The 20,435-nt window shown below is 44.8% G+C and overlaps 1 protein-coding gene across 2 annotated transcripts; it reads right to left on the bottom strand.

Annotated features, from left to right (window-relative positions):
- Positions 1 to 356: 356 nt before the first annotated feature.
- LOC108942070 (aldehyde dehydrogenase family 1 member A3-like) lies at positions 357 to 11,424 on the bottom strand. 2 transcript variants are annotated; one of them, XM_018765131.2, is made up of 13 exons: positions 11,255 to 11,424; positions 10,138 to 10,242; positions 8,869 to 9,009; positions 7,324 to 7,453; positions 5,922 to 5,983; positions 4,596 to 4,724; positions 4,140 to 4,253; positions 3,671 to 3,773; positions 3,392 to 3,576; positions 3,138 to 3,302; positions 2,213 to 2,370; positions 2,027 to 2,101; positions 357 to 1,381 (listed from the first exon to the last, which is right to left on the bottom strand). In XM_018765131.2, the coding sequence occupies exons 1-13, from the start codon at positions 11,363 to 11,365 to the stop codon at positions 1,285 to 1,287; spliced, it is 1,575 nt and encodes a 524-aa protein (XP_018620647.1). In that variant the 5' UTR covers positions 11,366 to 11,424; the 3' UTR covers positions 357 to 1,284. The 2 variants fall into 2 exon arrangements, with proteins under 2 accessions (XP_018620647.1, XP_018620648.1); XM_018765132.2 differs by having other exon boundaries at positions 10,173 to 10,242; positions 11,255 to 11,405.
- Between the last annotated feature and the right edge of the window lie 9,011 nt (positions 11,425 to 20,435).

Below are 20,435 nucleotides of genomic sequence, written 5' to 3'. Positions count from 1 at the left end.
ATGGGTAGCCACTGGCGCTTTCTTCCTTTGCCTTTCAGTTGGGAGTGTTTTTTGTTTTCCTTTCCTCCATCACCAATCGGCTTACTTACAGCTTTAATAATGGCACAGTATTGGAGAAATTTAATGCATAGCCAACTATCTATTTATTTTATGCATTTGTTCAGCACTCTGTGTCACTGTGTGAGAAGGGCGCTCTACAAAAATAAATTAAATGGAACTGAAGTCTTAACAGGGTACAACAGTAAGTAACAAACTCAACAAAAAAACCCTTTTCTTAATGCAGTGGTAATAGACACATGAAAAATTTCAGACTTCTAGGAGGTTTAAAAAAAAGAAAAGAAAAGTTTTGAGCAGAATATCTGTACAAAGAGCTTTAATGGGGAAGTTATAGCCATTTATATCAAAGTGTCAGACTCTTTAGAAATAGAACACAAAACAAAATGATATGAGCTCCTTGAAGCATCTTGCAATGTGCATGACACACTAAGATCTACGTGTCATTAGCTGTCATGAGGGCTCCAAGTGTCATTTATTAATATAACATTAGCTGTCAATTATTCCGACAGGATCTTTTGTTTCATATTTCTTTGTATCTTTCTTCAGAGGGTCACAGTATTCGCTCAGATATGTGCCTTTACAAAATGCACAAATTAAAAATTAACTTAAAGACTAATTTTACAGGTAGGAAAGATATATTTCAAATATTTTATAGAATTTCATAAAGTATTTTAACACGAGTCCCTTCTAATTTCATAACTGAATATGACCTCCCCCTCTTCTGGTGGGAACAAGCTGCTCCAGTGTTTTGCCCCATGGAGAAGTCCCAGAAGGACACACACACACACAGTGTAGGATGCTTTTAGCCAGATGCCTGCTGACCTTGTACTGGGGGTCCCCATACATCAGTATAAGAAACATGTGGAGCTGTTCCTTAAACACAGTGTGTATGAGTTGATGGGAAACACAGGAAGAGAGGAATTGACTAATGCCTTATATGACAGTAACAGAAGTACATGATAAAATCCCTCATGGGTGTCCAGTCAATGTTCTCCCTGACTGCAGATAACCTGCCCCCGTGGTCACATGACACAAGGGATAGAAAAGTCCAACAGATGGACATAGGTTGAAGCTAAAAGAAAAGAAACAAAACCGCTTGGCTCTGAGAAGCCACACCCTGAAAAGCAGAGCAGAAGCTGAAACAGGTCCTTCAGTAAGACCTGCTGCGCAGGTGAGAGTTGTTGCCATGGGAACATCTGTGGCCATTCCCCTCAGGGGCTGCTACTTCTACTCGGGTGCTCTCTTTCCACTCTCCCCCAGGTCCTCTGTGAGTTTGATGGTCACTGCCTTTATCTCGGTGTATTCCGACAGCGCATATTCACTCCTGCAAGAGACAAAAGACCTTTTAGAGTCTGCACGAGCATGGTAAGTTACCCCGTTTCATGCTGGAACACAGGTACACGGTTACTATTGACTTGAGTAGGATTCTTTTAAGTCGTCAGTCACATGCCACATGAGGTACTTTAACCAGCAATTACACTGTGATTATCACTTGTACCTCCAGGACAGGCTGCTTTTGTCACAATTGTCTCATCTCTACACAGTATAACACTGCTACACAACACAGCACATCGTCTGAACCACTTGTCCCATTCGGGGTCGCAGGGAGCCGGAGCCTAACCCGGCAACACAGGGCGTAAGGCGGGAGGGGACACACCCAGGACGGGAGGCCAGTCTGTCGCAAGGCACTCCAAGCAGGACTTGAACCCCAGACCCACCGGAGAGCAGGAGCCGGTCCAACCCAATGCGCCACCGCGCCCCCCTTACCCAACACAGCAGTAAGAGCAATATGTGCTTTCAGTGTAAATACTCTGAAGGTTTCAAATGTTGGTTTACACGTTAAATAGAGGCCGTTTGAAAACATTTGCACAGCATATTATGTCAACAGACATAATAAACAATAAATGCATAAGCATTTGTTGAGATGATGGGTTCTGGGCTGCGGGGAGAAAGAGCAGGGCAGTCTTACAGCTCTCTTCCAAAACCCGACATCTTAAAGCCGCCAAAGGGAGTCTGGGCATGGAGTGCGTTGTAGCAGTTCACCCTGCAGAACAGGAAAAGGGCACATCACCTACACTGTGCTATGTCAGACCTCAAAAAAATTTTTGGGTGAGACCTCCCAGTGATCTCTGTGTACATGTGAGTGCTGCCATACCAAACAGTCCCAGACTGCAGCGCGTTGCTCAGCCTCAGGGCCCGGTCCATGTTCTTAGTGAACACGGCCGCTGCTAGGCCGTACTCTGTGTCGTTTGCTCTCTGGATCACTTCTTCCAAGGTCTTAAACTTGAGTATGCACTGTACGGGCCCAAAGATCTGCGCAGGGGAGCATCACACAACAATTACAGTTGACCCTTGAACAATGCGGGGGTTAGGGGCGCCGACCCCTTGCGCATAACTTTTGACTCCCCAAAAACTTAACAACTAATAGCTTAATGTTGTTTCTTGAAAGTCTTACCGATAACATAAAAAGTTGATTGACACATATTTTGTATGTTATATGTATTATTTACTGTATTCTTACACTAAAGTAAGCTTAGAGCTTGATCAGGAAGAGAAGATACATTTACTGTACTGTATTTATCGATACCGTAAAGTTTACGTCGTCTGTTTACAAGATGAATCTTCTGTCTGTCTGTCAGAACCTACATCAATATTGTCTCGTATGATACAAAATACTGTAGTTGTTATACATATTACGTGTATATTATATGGTAGTAAATGATAAAATAGACTAGTATCTACATATAGTTTATTCATTCATGACACACACAACTTTTTCCTAATTTTTTCGATATTTCTAGGCTACGCGGTTCATCCGCGTGTTTTTTCCAAAATGGTTGCAAATCTCCAAAAAAATTTCCAATGTGTTTATTGAAAAAAAATCCGCGTATAAGTGGACTGGCGCAGTTCAAAACCGTGTTGTTCAAGGGTCAACTGTAGTTTGCGATCGAGACGCAGTTCCTCGGAGCCACCAGTAGGAAGCGATGTCGTGCATAAAAACAGACATGCAGGACATCGCAGAGCACAAGGAAATTTGAGCAAATTCTTTGCATTTTACAAGCATCATTCAGCAGCAGTACCTCCTCCTTAGCAATGCGCATGTGATCCTGGACTCCTGAAAATACTGCGGGCTGGATGAAAAGGCCTTTGTCCTGCAGAGCGAAGCCCCCACACTCCAGCTTGGCCCCCTCGCGCTTGCCGCTCTCGATCAGTCTCATGATCTTGTCGAAGTGCTGCTGGTCAATCTGGGGGGGACACGACACCGCCGTCAGAAAACAGCGGCCGAGCGGGGAAGAGAACGGCAGCTGACACGTGCTCGAAAAGAGAGGACAACCTGAGGGCCGTGCGACGTCCGAGGGTCCATGGGGTCCCCGGCCACCAGCTTCTTGGCGTTTTCCACGCTGCGGCGCACAAACTCCTCGTACACGGCCTCGTCCACAAAGACACGTGAGGCTGCGGTACAGGCCTGGCCCTGGTTGAAGAACGCCCCCTGCTGGACCTCTTCCACAGCCTTCCTCACTGTAGACAAGAAGACGGAGCTATGAAACACAAAAACAAAGGCAACGGTGCTGCGAAGAGGCGAGGGGAGGCGAGGAGAGGCTCCACTGCTTACAGTCGGCATCAGCGAAAACAATGCAAGGGTTTTTGCCGCCAAGTTCCAGGGTCACCCGCTTCAGATTGCTCCTCCCGGCAGCTTCCTGGATTAGCTTTCCAACCTGTTGAATAGTGAGGGGAGACCAAACCCACGGAGCTCAGCTCATCTGAGTTCAGGACCAGCTTCCGAATAAGCACTGTAATCTCTGTAGTTCGACTGACATGCGATACAGAACCACACTTCCAATGTGGGTTTGGACATTAAATACAGAGGGTGTTTAAAAACACACACACAGAGCGGTACTATGCTCACAGATACAGTAAATAAATGTGTAAGTCTTCGCTGAGCTTATGTGTTCTGGGGTGCAGGGGCAGTCGTACAGCTCTCTTCCAAAAGTGAACATCTTAAATGCTCATGATAAACCTTATGATGAAAGTTACAGGCCAAATTCTCAACAGAGGAACACCGTTGCAGGGGAAGCACTGACCTCTGTGGACCCGGTGAAGGCCACCTTGTTAACGCCCATGTGGCTGGCGATGGCTGCTCCTGCTGTGTGTCCAAACCCCGGCAGGATGTTGACCACTCCGGGAGGGAAGCCAGCCTTCCAGACAAACACAAAAATCGCAGCAATAAATGAAACCTCACGTCACAAGGCGAAGTTTTCGCAGCCATGGCCAGCCGATGGGCTCCACATTTACACTTCCATTTATTTATTTATTTAGCAGATGCTTTTGTCCAAAGCCACTTCCAATGAACTCCATGTAGTGTTATCAGTCCACACACCTTATTCACCGCGGTGACTTGCACTGCTAGTTACACTACTTACAGGCTCTAAACATGGTAAAGACTTCCAGACCTGTCAGAAGAGGATCGAGATGGTGCAAGACACGTCGGTGGACAGACCGGGCGGTACAGTGCACTTCCCCTTTGGAGAACGACTCACCTCCTTGATGAGCGCCCCCATGTGGAGCGCCGTCAGCGGCGTCTGCTCAGCCGGCTTGACGAGCACCGTGTTTCCGCAGCACAGCGCCGGGGCGATCTTCCATACGAACATGAGCAGGGGGAAGTTCCACTGCAACAAACATTATTCTTGTTTATGTTCGTTCATCTATTCCGTTTCACACGTGTCCGATGCACCGACGTCTCAGCGGCCAGGAATTATGCGCAGTGCAGACCGGACTCGTACCTTTGGGCAGATCTAGCTGAAGTGGGGTGAACGGCAGTAGGACTGCAGGCCTTTCATCCCCAGCATGCTGGAATGAGCCCTGTCCCCCTCAATGAGTTACCCAGCCCGGCGTGTCAGGGATCCTGCCAGCTATGACACCCGGCTCTGCTCAGTAGCTACTCCACTATCATCCCGTAATGCTCCATGTGTGTCGTTTTGCAGCAGAGGGAACCAAGCACAGCTACGGCCGTTTTGACGGCCATCCTGCCGACGCAAAGCCAACGGTTCCCACTATTTGTGGCATATAACATCCTCAACACCTCCCCTCCGCAAAGAATACGTTGACTAAAACGTAAACTTTTGTCCGCTTTTATCTCCTGACAAAAACAAAGATTAGATCATGCTCCAGGTATTCTGCTCGTAAAACTATCCTCTACAAAACTCCCTGCCTCTGATCCTTGTCGTCTTATCCTTTTACACCTATTACAATCGCGAGCTATGATTAGGGAGGGTTGAGATTAGGATTACATTTCCAGCAATGCGCTGCGTTCCACTGCGACGTGCTGTGCGGTAGCTCACGCCCGTATCTATGACCTACCGCTGTCTTGGGCCCCTCTGGTTTGTACCCCTCCGGCCCAAGCCACACCCTGTGCTTTCCCACAACCCCACCCCATTTCCTTGTGATATAGTGAGAAGTGAGAGAAGCAGTCATCATGTAAATGTTACATATCATGTAAGCGTCATGTAACGTAATGTTTATTTGTATCTCAGTGTGTATCTCATGTATATGCATGTACGTATATGTATCTCAAAAATATATATATATATATTACTAGGAAGGGGATCGGGAATCGTCGATATTCGGATAAAGTTTTATGCAGCAACTCGTGTGATGAACATTGGGTCATATGGTGGAAAGAAACTAACTGTACTTAAGAATCACGCATGTGCATCTAAGTCTTTCTGCTAATACAATGGACACATTGTATTTTGTATGATAAGTACGTCGCTTTGGAGAAAAGCGTGTGCTCAATAAATACATGTAAATGTAAAGAACAAAATCCCACCGGAGGCGGAGGGAACAACGCCTTTTTCTCTGCTTACAGGAATGATTGCGCCGCACACGCCGATAGGTTCATGCTTGGTGAAACACACAAAGTTGTCATCTGGAAAACATCAGAACACAGAACAAAATGAACCACTGCTCGGCATCGCTGTGGCAACGATACACTAGTTTATGATCAGGGCATCAAAACCAAAAGCAAAAAGCAGGACACGTACAGTAAACGATACTTGGAGGTTGAGTGCGTACAGCCCACAACAGACGGAAAATGCGAGGAGACTAAAGGGTAAAGGCATGGTAAATAGGGTGGCTGATATTACAAGGTGGCAGTGTAATAGTGAAACTTGTTGCACTTTAAATCTGTGACTTCCTCCCTGCCTACAGGTCCACCGTCGCCCCATTAAGAAGCCTTCCTGTAACTGGTTAACAGCAGTGCCGTGTTTCAGGTGGGCTGTGATCTGACCTATCATGGGTACGTTGTTTCTGCCTGGAGCACAGACCAAGGTAGCCAATGAGGCTGCTGTGTGAAATCATCACGAACACTAAATGCGTGATGCACCTGCCTTTGCCAGTGTAAAACAGTGTCCTGTAGCCATGACAACGGGTCAAATTAACAGTATCAAGAATGAGAGGGACCGGCACAAGAATGTGTTAAACGCAGATCTTCGACGCCCCATCAGCCGTTATGCACTCTTTCTACGCTGACCTTCTCATGTTCCCTACGCGACTTTCTGGCTGCGAGTTCAGACTTCAAGGCTCCCTCCCACAATGCTGATCTCTGCCTCCCACTGTCTCCTGCCTTCACCAGGTGATTACAGACTCGACACATTTTTAAACAGTGCACAAGACAGACCGCAACCCGCTTACGACCGGAAAGATTTGCAAAGCGCAGAACACGTGACCAAACTAATCGGTTATCGTACGTCCAGTTTGCATAGCAGAGAGCGTGTTCCTCTAAGAAGGCATTTTTAATTAGGGAAGCGAATGATCAGGATGTGGTCGACTGTGGTCGCGGATAAGCTTATCTGGGTACGGGATCAGTCGGTCGGGCAGCTAGCGCACAGCTGGAGCTTGCCCTGAGGGATGCTGCGACACGAGCGGAAACGGTGCTCCGTTTCCATTGTGCACCTGGGGTGTTCATCTGACAGCAGCGCATTTGAATGTAATCAGGAGGAAAGTATGAGTCCTGCTTTGTTAGCTCAGTCTCAGAGGAGGGGAGTGCTGAGCAGGTCGGGGGCGGGGGCGAGTGGGCTCGGCGATAGCCTCCTCTGACCTTCCAGTCTGAGTCAGACCTCGGCTGGCTGGAAGGTTCGGTCATAGTGTGAGTGAACACACATCCCGCTGACTTTGAGCAACGCAGAACGCCCAAGCGTTCATTGAATGAGAAACTTCATGACGAGGAATTACAGTTAATGACATATGAGCAGAACGAAGCCCACTCACCGACGGGCATCGTCTTTCCCTGGATCTTGTCAGCCCAGCCAGCAAAGTATCGGAGGGTTTTAATGCTGCCTTCCAGATCGATGAAGAAGGAGTGCAAGAAAGGTTTCCCTGTGTCCACTGATTCCATGGTCTGAGGGACAAAACACAGACTCTTAGATAAAGACAATACCGTTCTGAATTGTCATTTTGGCATCTAGCTGTGACCAATACGAACAAAAGGTGATCACGGTATCAAACAGCAAGGTCTGCATTGCTGGATAAAGGCCATCCCACCTCGGCATGAACAACAGAGATACTGATGACATTCACAGGTCACAGGCCCACAACGCAAGCAGCAACCATTTACTTTTTTTCCACTTGTTTTTATTCTGGAACTCAAAGCGACATTGATGCTCAAGAGACACGCCTGCATTTAACGCTTGCATTCTGCTGCGCGCTCTTACAACTCTCATATCTGTTCTGCTGCTCTACACACGTGACTCCGAATGAGATCCGGCAGGCTGATGGAGGAAATGTTAAAGAGAGCTCTCCCTGTATGTTTTACAGTGTAATTTAGAGAAGGAAATCTTGGTTGTATTGTTCAAGGGGGTGCAAGTGAAACAGATTTTTGGGCCACACAATGAGCTGGAGCATCAGGGTGGCCTGAGACAGACCCTTTTACTTGTTTGAAAACAAAGAGCGTAATGCTTTGTTCCCATCCGCTTTTATTAATGCTTTTTGGGGAAAAGCAATGATTCAGTATTTGAGAGCTGAAAGTCATCTATATGATTTGCGCCCTCACAAATCAACGATGTTATGCAACGCATTTAAAACTCATGATGTCACTCAAAGTTGTTGAGATGGGCTTGAGAGAGACACAGCGAATTCTGCGTGTCAGCAAGCATTACTCCTCCTACCTTGTATTAGCGCAAGGGATTCCGTGTACAACACGTCCCTTGCGTCGCCATCAGTACACGGATGAGGGCATGGTTTAGATCTTGCAATGAATGTAAAATCGCCAGTTCCGTTGACTCATTTATACAAAGAATTTCAAATTTCAAAACGATGTGTGACAACCAGAAAAAAAGAGTTTCCATCACCTTGGTTTCTAGTGGAGTTGTTTTAAAGATGGAACGCTAAACCACTCGGGTTCAGGTTTCACCCATAGTGTGTGAGTGAGAGAGTGTGTGTGTGTTCCACTGATGTATGGATGAGTGACCCAGTGTGTGGGCTGATAACACTACATAGAGTTCACTGGAAGTTGTTTTACTAAATAAATACACACTCACAAACACACACACACTCCGTCTGAAACCGCTTGTCCCAAGCAGGGTCGCGGCGAACCGGAGCCTAACCCGGCAACACAAGGGTTAAAGTGGAAAGTCAAGCGTAGTGACATTTTTCATCGGACAGAACACTCACCGATCTCTAAGTGAGCACTGTGGTGTTGTACTGTATCAGGGAGCCAATGGGACAAACCCCTTCTCCTCAACCTTCTTCTCCAGCAGTGGACACAGAGAAAGAGAGATGGACAGAGGACACCGTTCAGGCAACAGATGAACTCACAGCCAAAAGGAGGCGCTCTCTCTCCATAAGGTCTGCCAACTTGTGCAGCAGTTGACCGCGACCAGATGCATCCATCCTGGCCCAGGTGGAGCCCTGCTGGCTGGCCGCTCTGGCCGCCTCCACAGCCTTGTCCACATCAGCCTGTGGAAACATGCCAAGTCCATGTGTCTAGTCCTTTATTTCCAGATGTTTCACAAAATGACTGATTTAGACTGCTACTTCGCTGTACACTGAGTGCTACATTTACACACTCAATCTCCTTGATAAGTTTGGATGCAGTTGTAATATCAGTGGTGTCATGCATAATAAAACTACTCTGATTTCGGTCCTCCTGCGCTTTTTAAAAACAGCCGATACAGCAACATTAAGTCAGACGGATGGTCTCCAGTGTACGGTTTTCCGATATGAATGAGAAACATCATCACGAGGAATTACAGTTAATGACACGCAAGCGGAACAAAGCCCGCTCATGGTATTTAGCATTTACTGCTCTGATCTTTTTTAACAATTATTTGTCATAAAATGCCTTATCTCTGCAAATACCTTGGTAGACCTAATAGTTGAAAGTGTGCATTTATAGTTTAATTTCAAAATTATTGTACAGGGTATTTTTGAAGAAAATATAAACTAGCAGATGTGATCCACTGAGAGAGGGCGGTTATTTGAAGTCACAGTATAATAATCGAATATTATATTATAAGAAAGGATGCAAAGAACCGCTGTGACATTTTGCTGATGATCAGCAAAAACGTGTCAAAATATGGATTTGAAGTTATGAATACTGTAACGATTAGGCAAGAAGGGTAAAAGAAATAGGAAATGTAGCTGATGACATTTTGCGTTTCTCCAGCTTCCAGGACCATCAGTTCATTTTGTGGCTTCATCTGCGCTTTAGTTTTTGCACGGATTTATACAGCAGCAGGCTCCAACTTTTTGCTTTTCCGCTGTTCACTTTACGTATGTTCAAAAGTTCATCTGACGTCATAAAAGATGAAACGCGAAACAGGTCCGGGCGCTTTGGGGTTGTTTCCGATGTCTGATCGGCGCACAGATTAATCATTAAATGCCTTTCGCGCTCATTTCCCACGGAACACGCGTGTCCGCTGTGCGCCCTTTCCCCGAAAGCCCACTTTAACTTTCCCTCCCCCTGCCATAGCACCTAGGCTTACCCCACTGCACGTGAGGATACACCACGAACGCACTTGCAAAATTACTGTATCGCTCTTTCGCTCGTCATGATCTGAAAAGGCGGACAGACAGGGCACTCACTCCACCCGCTTCCTCCACGTCGCAGATCTTCGCACCTGTGGCAGGGTTGTAGGTGGCAAACTTGTTCCCGCTGACAGAGTGCTGCCATTCGTTGTTGATAAAAATCTGCGGGGAAAGGAGGAGAGAACCTGAGGAGCGCTGTCGCTGCGGAGACGGACCGCGTCCTGTCAGGGCACATGGACTCTTGTTTGTCACAGCAGTAGCGAATGAACGTGGTGACGTCACCAAGTGACGTACATAGATGGCGATGTAGCGCTACATAGACGACGTAGAGATCGTTCATACGTGGTGACGTCACAGCCAAGAACCTGTCCGTTACTCCTACAACTTCTGCAGTCAGTGCAGTATAACTTCTCACATAATCATGTGCGCCACACTGCTGCTACTGCTACTATATTATTACTGCTACTAGTCTACTAGTAATAAACGACCACTGCTTTCTTTTGCTGATCATTAGTAATTAAGCCTGAAACGATGCGGAGAAGAGAGACATGATTCGTAACTGCCCGTGATGGGTTAACAGCCTGTTGCACTTACCCTTTTACATTTACATTTACGTGTGTGTGTGTGTGTGTGTGTGTGTGTGTATTCACTTAGCAGACGCTTTTCTCCAAAGTGACGTACATCTCAGAGAACATACTCACTTATAATAATAATCACTCAATCATAATACTATATAATACATAATACTATATATTACGATAGAATATATAATAATAATATTACCATAATGCTATATAATATATAATCTAATATATATTCTATATGTAAATACAACAGTCTGTTAAGTATCTATGTTTTGTGAGTAATACATTTGTAATGTTAAACCTAATGCAACTGTACTCCACTGACTCGAGTTTTAACATTCTGTCAACACTGTGTTTCAGTTAAATATTTGCTACTCAAAGTTTTAAAAAAGCGAACAGATGCAAATGCGATTGCACATACATATATGATATATATAATAAATAATACTATATAATACATAATAATATAATAATAATCACTCAGTTATAAGTAATCTGTGGAACTGAATCAAAACTGGTACGGTCGGACGTGGTTCTTCAATACTATAATATAGTATACTACAGGTGTGTAACAGGTGTGGATACTTTACCTCCTTGTACCGCACTTGCAGAGCCTCCACTGGCCGAGGGATCGCCGCGTCTTTCCCCGGCAGCAGTCCATTGTGCGCGCTCCCGTTCTGCGCGCTCCCGTTTTGCGCCATCGCACGTCGCTTTGCGTCACTCACTCCAAGTGCGCCAGGTCGGCACGCTGCTGAGGGGACTTTGGGTGCATTAAAGCCCCGCTCGCCTTTATAGGGCTATTTGAAGGTCCTCCCTCGAGCTGGATGACTGATAGGAGCAGTGAAGCTCCGCCCCTGGACTCGCGCCCGATGCTCCCTGTTCACTCACATCACCGTGGGCGTCCAGAGCCCTTGTGTGTCCTCGCAGATCTGCTGCTATACCCTTCCAAACTTGTCTACGTTCATATGGCTATGAGAGATGTATGACGCGTGCACAACCTTAAAGGTCATCCTTCGGTTCCATGTGAAAAATGAAGAGTTGGGGTGTCCCTCAGCCACGGGGGGGGGACGGTCACTGTCATTCTCTGCCGGCATCTCCTGTTGCGAGGACTTTGTGTTTGGCCAAAGCAGCTTGAATGTGCAGTGCTGAAAAGCCCCGATGCCTTCATGAGCATCGCGTATCCCGAACACCTGGAGGGCGAGAAACAGCAGGCCAGACATAGTGTCATTCAGGGTGTGAAACACTACGACAGGAGAGATTAATGCTACTTAATACTGACTGATTTGTAAACGTGTGTTGAAACCGCCGAAATGGTAAGTCCAGAAAAAATGAAACGCTCAGATTTCTTGAACGTTACTCAGCGGCACCCCTTAAAGTACTTGCTGTTTTTGGGGAGCTCCACAAATAACAGAGCTCTGAATCAGTCCTGAGACTGGATGGGAGGACTTGGTTCTCCAGCCCACTATTCACACTGTGACTGTCGTGCCATTTCGATGAAGGGGTCTGCGTGGGGCACATGTGTGGGCAGCCGAATTTCTCCCAAGCTGTTGAGTCAGTCACAAACCTCACTCCCAAGGGGCTCAACCCAAGCTATTGCTGATTGGGAAGGGGATCCATGACATCTCACCACATGTCCACTTACACTTTGGGCCTCGTTTACCTTCCATGATCCTTGTCAAGGGTCGTCCAGGGCTATATGCTACTTCACAAGCCAGGTTGCTCTGGCTGATTGCGAGAGGACAAAGAAAGGTAAAGAAACAGAAATGTTACTGTTGAACATGACTGGCGGGGAAGTGACTGAAAAGGATGATGGGGAAAAGAATCAATTCAGTCATGCCCCAAGATACGCTGAGAATTCAACTTCATGAGGACTTTGATCTGATACCCCTGCTTCAGCTCATGAGGCATTTCTTCATGTTTATGAGGACGTAATTTGGATTTCACACACCTCCCAACGGCTCGAATGGCCCGAGCTGTTTATATATACATTTATTCATTCAGCATACACCTTTCTCTAAAACCACTAACAATGATTACCAAGTAGTATTTAGTATAATAGTATTAATGGTATTTACACCTTTATCCAAGGTGCCTTACAGTGTTAATACACCACACTAAACACCCTACAGTCATCCACCACTCTAAACAGCGGAGCAATGCAACACATCATGTATTCATTCACAAACTGCAGGCAAATTAGTCACTAAGTCACCTGAACCGCTTCTTTGGATTATGGGAGGAAACCAGAGCATCAAGAGGAAACCCACAAAAACAATGCGGGAATAAATGTATTTCTCATCGACCGAGTGCCGTTTGCACCCATGTCAAATCACACAGCCCAGGTGCTGAGACACTCAGTTAGCTTTTTTGGTGAGAACACTTTCGTTGGCATTGTTTTCCCCGATTTATATTTTCTCTTTATTGCTCCGTTGTCCCTTTTGCATTTACTGTTCAGTTAATACACATACAGGTATGTTTTGTTCCATTTATTTTATTTATTTATTTATTTATTTATTTATTTTTAGGGGGGTGCGGTGGCGCAGTGGGTTGGACCACAGTCCTGCTGTCCGGTGGGTCTGGGGTTCAAGTCCCGCTTGGGGTGCCTTGCGACGGACTGGCGTCCCGTCCTGGGTGTGTTCCCTCCCCCTCTGGCCTTACGCCCCTGTGTTCCCGGGTAGGCTCCGTGACCCCGTATGGGACAAGCGGTTCTGAAAATGTGTGTGTGTGTGTGTGTGTGTGTGTATTTATTTTTATTTTTACAGAGCGCTCATCTCACGCAGTGACACAGAGCACTTTAACACAGGCATACAGCAAGAAAAATTGATACAAACAGAGAAGACAGTCAACTAATGGCTACCATAATGAAGACCTTATTATAGAGCTATAAGTATACCTACTGGCCACCAGGGAAAGGAACAAATACTCCCAACTGAAGGGAGTTGTTTGTAACATTTGTGAAGTGTGGGCTATGTAATAGGTATAGAAGAGCTCGACAAACCATATGGTATTACAGAAAAATTAATGAAGGCAAACTGTCCTGTTATGTTGCATTATAATAGCCGACGATTGAACTAAATGTGTCTATTTTAATAGGATTTGGTGATATCTTAGCATATATGGGTCCCAATTTCTGGTGTCAGGAATGCAAAAAAATGATTACCATTGAGAGGGGGTGCGGTGATGCAGTGGGTTGGGCCACAGTCCTGCTCTCCGGTGGGTCTGGGGTTCGAGTCCTGCTTGGGGTGCCTTGCGGCGGACTGGCGTCCCGTCCTGGGTGTGTCCCCCTCCCCCTCCGGCCTTACGCCCTGAGTTGCCGGGTAGGCTCCGGTTCCCTGTGACCCCGTATGGGACGAGCGGTTCTGAAAATGTGTGTGTGTGTGTGTGTGTGTGTGTGTGATTACCATTGAAACTACTGGTCATTACCGTCTTTGAATTATGAGAATTCACTTTAAGGAAGATTTTGTAGGATCACATTACCTTTCTAACATGGGGTAAGGCTGTATGGGGGCATTCATGCATTTGAAATTTGCTCTTCGGAAATGGAAATGGAGTGTTGAATAGAAAAGTATAGCCAACCCTGTTAAATCACAGTGATGATACATAGAGCTCTACCATGTGAAAGGTCAGTGTGATCTCTGCTACTCTCAAGAAAAGCCTGTTTTTTCAGTTGTGATATTTCCCACGAATGCGCATGGGATTTAAATACCCAACAAATTTCCTATGATGAAAACTGTCATTATTGTTTAATGTATATCATGTGGCAGCGCAGAAGGTGCTTACTTTGTGATGGTAAAATGGCCCCAAAAAGTGCCATGTATTACCAAACAAGACATAATAATGGGCATATTTTTTAGATTAGAAAAAAATGCTTAAAAAAAATCACACCTGAGATTCTTTCTGTTTTTCTTTCCGTTTTACTGGACTTTACTGGGGGGCGGTATTTTCACTTTCATTTATGGTGGGTTGCAGGGCACTGGGGCAGCTGGCCGTTACAGGAAGGGGGGTGAAGGGTGGGCAGTCTCAGAGTTTCAGTGCTGATGGGGTTCTTAATCATCACAATGTTTTATTTGCTCAGATTCGATATAGTTCTTTGTCCTTCTGCTTACTTGCTTCACCTTGTATTGTTTTTTGTTAATGTGACAGACTGTATTACCTGGGCTGTGCTGTTATGTTGCGCTAAAGTTACATGAGTTTTCCAAGTAAAATCACTACCTGGAATATCAGGGGTATTGGTCTTGTAATTAAGAGAAATAAGATGTTAACAGTCTTAAAAAGAAAGAGAAAGCAGATATTACATTAACAAAGGAAACCTATCAGTTTATTAAAAAACATTACAAAAACATTAAAAAATTAAAAGTTACTGGGTTGGTCAACTTTTCTTCCTTTAGCTTTAACAGAAGAAGAGCTCTCATTTAGATGAATATGGGTTTGGTACCTTTTGCTTCAAGTCCGTTCACAGTCACTGCAGGCACGTTGGCACATTCATTTTTGAAATGTGACATACTTCAAATGTATTGCATTGGTGTTCATTCCCCTATTCAAACACACACACACACACACACACACACACACACACACACACAGTGGTTGAAGCTGCTTGTCTCAAGCGGGGTCGCGGCGAGCCAGAGCCAAACCCGGCAACACAGGGCATAAGGCTGGAGGGGGAGAGGATACACCCAGGACGGGACACCAGTCTGTCACAAGGCACTCCGCCGGAGGGTTGGACCAGGTCCTGCTCTCCGGTGGGTCTGGGGTTCAAGTCCTGCTTAGGGTGCCTTGCGATGAATCCCCTCTAGCCTTACATCTTGTGTTGCCGGGTTAGGCTCCGGCTCCCCGCGACCCTGCTTGGGACAAGCGGTTTCAGACAATGTGTGTGTGTGTGTGTGTGTCACCCCTGGCAGGGTGGTGCAGTGAATTTGGCCTGTGTTTGCTTTCTGGTGGGTCTGGGGTTTGAATCCTCCTTGGGGTGCCTTGCGATGGACTGGCATCTCATCCCAAGTGTGTCCCCTCTCCCTCCGCCCTTGCGCCTTGTATTGCTGGGTAGGGCTCCGACTCGCCGTGACCCTGCTTGGGACAAGCGGTTTTGGACAGTGTGTGTGTATATCCCCCCCATATTGCTGTTGAACTACAACCCACACTCTCATTTTGATGAGGATTGCCAATGTAGGTCTATAATTTTTACACATTTGACAAGAAAGTCAATGTCATATATTTGTATGGTCCACTATGGCTGCTTTCTTTGGCCCCCTTCACAAACATGTGGTCGATATTTCTTAATGAATTTCACCGTATCTCTTGTATCTTGCAAGAGGGAGACTGAGTAAGAAGGGAGAATAAGTATTAAAAACTAACGCAACATCGTCAGCAGCGTCAGCATGATGCGCTCTGTGCGGTGACAACGGTGTGAGCCGGTTGAGGGGAAACCACTCGACAGCCCACTTGCAACACATTGACCAGGAACATGAACTTGTCTGGACGAGTCATTCACTTTCATTCCAGTGGCTCAGGAGACACTTCCCTGTCGGCGATGCTCAGTGGAGATGGAAGTGTTGCAGTGGTATGTTATTCTTGGCACATCAAGTCCCCGAACAAGACAAGCATTGGTCTCTAAGCGCTACACACTCATTGTTAATGAGTAATCACTTCCTGAAACAGAGCTGTGCTCTTTAAAGACTCTGTTCCACCTATGAAGCACACAGAAGTTCCTAACGTTTGACTGGTAAATTCTCCATTTTAAATACCTCTTGCATGTCACAAAGAAAATAGGAGGAAACCTCTGTAATCTTTAGTCATAGGTCAAATGTGCAATACAGGTTATTGCTTCATCTTCGCTCAGTAACTGACTGCTTTACATGTGCTTGTTATATGCATATATAATTTTTGTTCGAGTCCAGAGACTGTTCAAGAGGAATATGAATACACAGATCTAAGGGTACTGCTCATGTCCTAAAAATGCTCAAAAATATGTATATATCTTCATAAGACAATATGCATGTTTTTAAGACAGCCTTATGTTCTGGTGCTCTGAGGCACGTATAACAATAAATAAGATATAGATTGTTTCACAGTTATTAAAATGAGAACGAATGCATGCTGCGTAGGTTCTGACCAACGTAATGAGTCATACAGACAACGTGACATGATAGGTTATTAGGCTACCGAATAATAAAAAACAGTGAAATGCAGTGATTTGAATAGCCCATAAGCAAGTTCTTTTTTTTTTTAAAATATCCCAAAGAAATGTGTCTAATATTGATGCAACACTAAATTAGTTTTTCCCCCAACATATTTGAGACATCAGAAATAACTGAAACAAGTGCTGCAGTGTCAATATATTTTGTAATTTGCAGCAGGTACAATGGTTCCAAAGGGTCTTAGGGTCTGTTTCCCTTGTGTTAAGACTGCTTGCCTGCCCACTCATCTCATGTATAATTCATTTTCAATAAACGAAAAATACATTCCTTTTTTTGGCAAAGTGGTACCAAAGCGGTCCACAGCTGGCGCGAGCCTGGCTTCTTTTCATCAGGCACGAAAATCGATCTTCCGGCAGCGAAGAAGAGCGATGATGGATTCTGTGTGTAAAGGTCCTTTTATTGGAGCGTCCCCTCAATAAGCCTGCAAATTGCTCTGATCTTAAACACAAAGCGCTCTCTGACTCCGCTGGCAGGGCAAACAGTTCCCTCAGTGTAAGCTGAATCGGTGAGAAATGCCGGCCATGAGAGCCCCTGTCTTCACATCAAAAAGCTCTGTCTGTCTTAACGGTAAGAATAAGGCATGTAAAAAGAAACACAAGCCAATATTTCAGTGCAGCTTCACTTACAGTTACCACTTTTTTCATCACAGCGGATTATTCTTCCATTTTATTAACTTTCTCTAAGTTCCCTATTTTCATCTCCTCTCTGAACTACAAACTCACTGCTCTATAAATGATCCTAATTGCTGTAATATGTTGTGAGTGAGATTCCTCTTGTGTCAGGGTTCCATCGAATGATCTACTTTCTCTGAAAGATTCACGGTGCCAATGAAGAATTGAGCTCAGGTGTGAATTTTATAACGGCATTGCTGGGACAACTAGTATTTCACTGGCTACGCACAGCATCCCTGGCTTTTTCACACAGAAATATGATACAGATGATCTGCGGTACAAGGTTCCTTGATACACACTGTTTTGCATGTACGTCTCTTGTTCTCTTTGTTTTGTAAGCATGTGACCATGCCTTGCTATAAAACACTCTGTCCTCACAGACACTTTGCTAGATGTGAAGAGGGATATGTTTTAACTCAAAAATGGAAATTACCATAAAAAAGATTATAAATATATAAATTCACACATATATAGCATAGTATGTGTAGTATGTGTTTTCTTACACACAGATATATTCTGGAAATCTGACAAGTATATATATGTATACAAATATATATATATACAAATATATATATATATATATAGAGAGAGAGAGAGAGAGAGTGTGTGTATATTCACAGAAACACAGGAAATACACAATGCTGCTTGAAAGTACGTGAACCCTATCGGGATTGTCATTATTCTTGTTAAAAACCTTAAATAAAATAAAATGATGATGACTTACACCCCTTATTCTACTTACCAGCTTGGTTTAACCAATGCAACTTGGGGTTCACTTACTTTTGCACATGCACTACTTCAGTTTTTCTACTACAGATATGATTTCCACTAAAGCAACATATGGAACTGGTCATTACACACCTATTGTGTCAGGTGAGCAAGACTGCTTTTCATTAAATAACCATTTTGTAGTGAAACTGAGGGACACAAAGGCCCTGTATATATGGTGCTGCTTGAAAGATTAATAACAATAACTAGACTAGTTGAGATATATATGAAAAAATACACTTATGTCTATGTATGTTTGTATGTATGTCGGTGGCATGGTGGCACAGTGAGTAGTCCTGCTGTCTCGCAGCACCTGGGTGGTCCGAGAGTATATGGGTTTGATCCCGTTCAGTCTCTATGGAGTTTGCATGTTCTCCCCATGTCTGCATGGGTTTATTTTGGGTGCTCTGATTTCCTCTCACAGTCCAAGGACATGTTGCTCAGGTTCCCCTATAGTGTGTGAGTGACAGACAAGTGTGTTCTACTGATGTACAGATGAGTGATCCATTGTAAGTAATGTATCTAGCAGTGTAAGTCACCTTGGTGAATAAGGTGTGTGGGCTGATAACACTACATAGAGTTCCTTGGAAGTCACTTTGGAAAAAAGTGTCTGATTGATAAATGTATGTATTGTATATGAATCACATACTGTATATCTATAGCATTTTTATGTATAATATTACAGCAAGAAACCTTTCCTGTTTCTTGTTTTTTTATCACCCGTTTCAAGTTGCACCTGTTTGTTTAAAGAGCTGGAGAACAAGCTAAAGTGACCGAGCTTGTAAAAGTGAAAAGAAAAACAGTAAGACCATGGAGAAACTCTTGCTTCTTCCTGCATGATAGCTGTGCACACAGAGGCAGGCAGTACGGGGGTGGACTATCGAAATGACCTTGACATTTTGCGTAGCTGATGGAATCAGTTTCCACAGACATTTTGCGTGACCTTTGCGAGTTTCCACGTAATCCTGGCACTTTGTTGTAATGCAGGGTGTGGTATCCACAGTGTGTGAGAACTGTCATGTGCGGGACCTGCAGTGTAGGACTTTCTCCAGGCAGTACACTGGTCAACGGAAGGATCTCTGAACATGGGGCTCCGTTCAGATCCTCAGTAGGAGGACACATTCCACAGCTGGCCTCTCGCTCCCTTCCCACATCTGGCAAGTAAACAAGGCTCTCTGACCAGAAAAGGATGAGGCGACTCTGCAAGACACTTACAGTAATAACTTAGAATGCAGGGATCTGGCAACTTGTCACACACCAAGTGGGTGACAGGACCCCGACTGGCAGAAATCCCCTCAAAGGGGCAGAAATGTGAGTTATTCCTTCCCTGGAAGCCCCTGTTTCCCATAAAGCATCTTTTGTTTTTTAAACTGAGATGTAAATGTAGGACAAGTGACTGATTTGAATGTGAATGTGTATGGATTTGTCCGCGGATGTCCGTTGGTTTTCCAAGGGCTGCTGTTAAGGCTCGACTATGAGATCATGGTAAATCACTCAGGATTTCCTCATGCGCAGGTCACTTGCTTTTACTACTCCAAATGGGACATCACTTCTTCCCATGCTGGTTTTGACTTCAAGAATGCTGGAAAAGAATTGCTTCTGTTGGCCGACCAAAGTTAAAAGAATGTCAGAAATGAGTATATAAGGTAATATACTTGCTTGTACCTGTTTACTTGAAAGAAGCTCAAAATAATGTGCAATGACCCTCTGACACTGATGGAAAGGACTGATGTATAGACTGTTTGATGAACTCCATAGCAAGTAATGAATGAAATGCAAGAGTGCAGTAAACATTTTTCTTCTCTTGTTCAGTTTCCCCACTGATTTATCAGGTTATCATATGATCAAGAGTGATTCTCTTATGGCAAACTTCATATATATATATATATGTAGGTATTTACATATGTACTGTATATATGTGTATGTAAAAAAGCCAGGAAAACGAGATCTTCCCGGTGTACCATCGCTGCAGCTCCAGGCTGATCTGATGTCTGGGCACTCAGGAGGTTCCCACCCTTGGGCGCCTGATGGGTTTTTTTTCTAAATGGGAGGTTTATAAACGACAAAAGAGATTTCCTTCAAACCAAATAAGCCCACAACAATAGCAGCATTGTTCTCTCCATCTACCAAGGCCATGC

The sequence above is a fragment of the Scleropages formosus genome, chromosome 7, assembly GCF_900964775.1.
Source record: "Scleropages formosus chromosome 7, fSclFor1.1, whole genome shotgun sequence".
Lineage (NCBI taxonomy): Eukaryota > Metazoa > Chordata > Actinopteri > Osteoglossiformes > Osteoglossidae > Scleropages > Scleropages formosus.
Note: the sequence above shows the minus strand (reverse complement) of the source record. Positions and strands in the feature narration are given on the sequence as shown.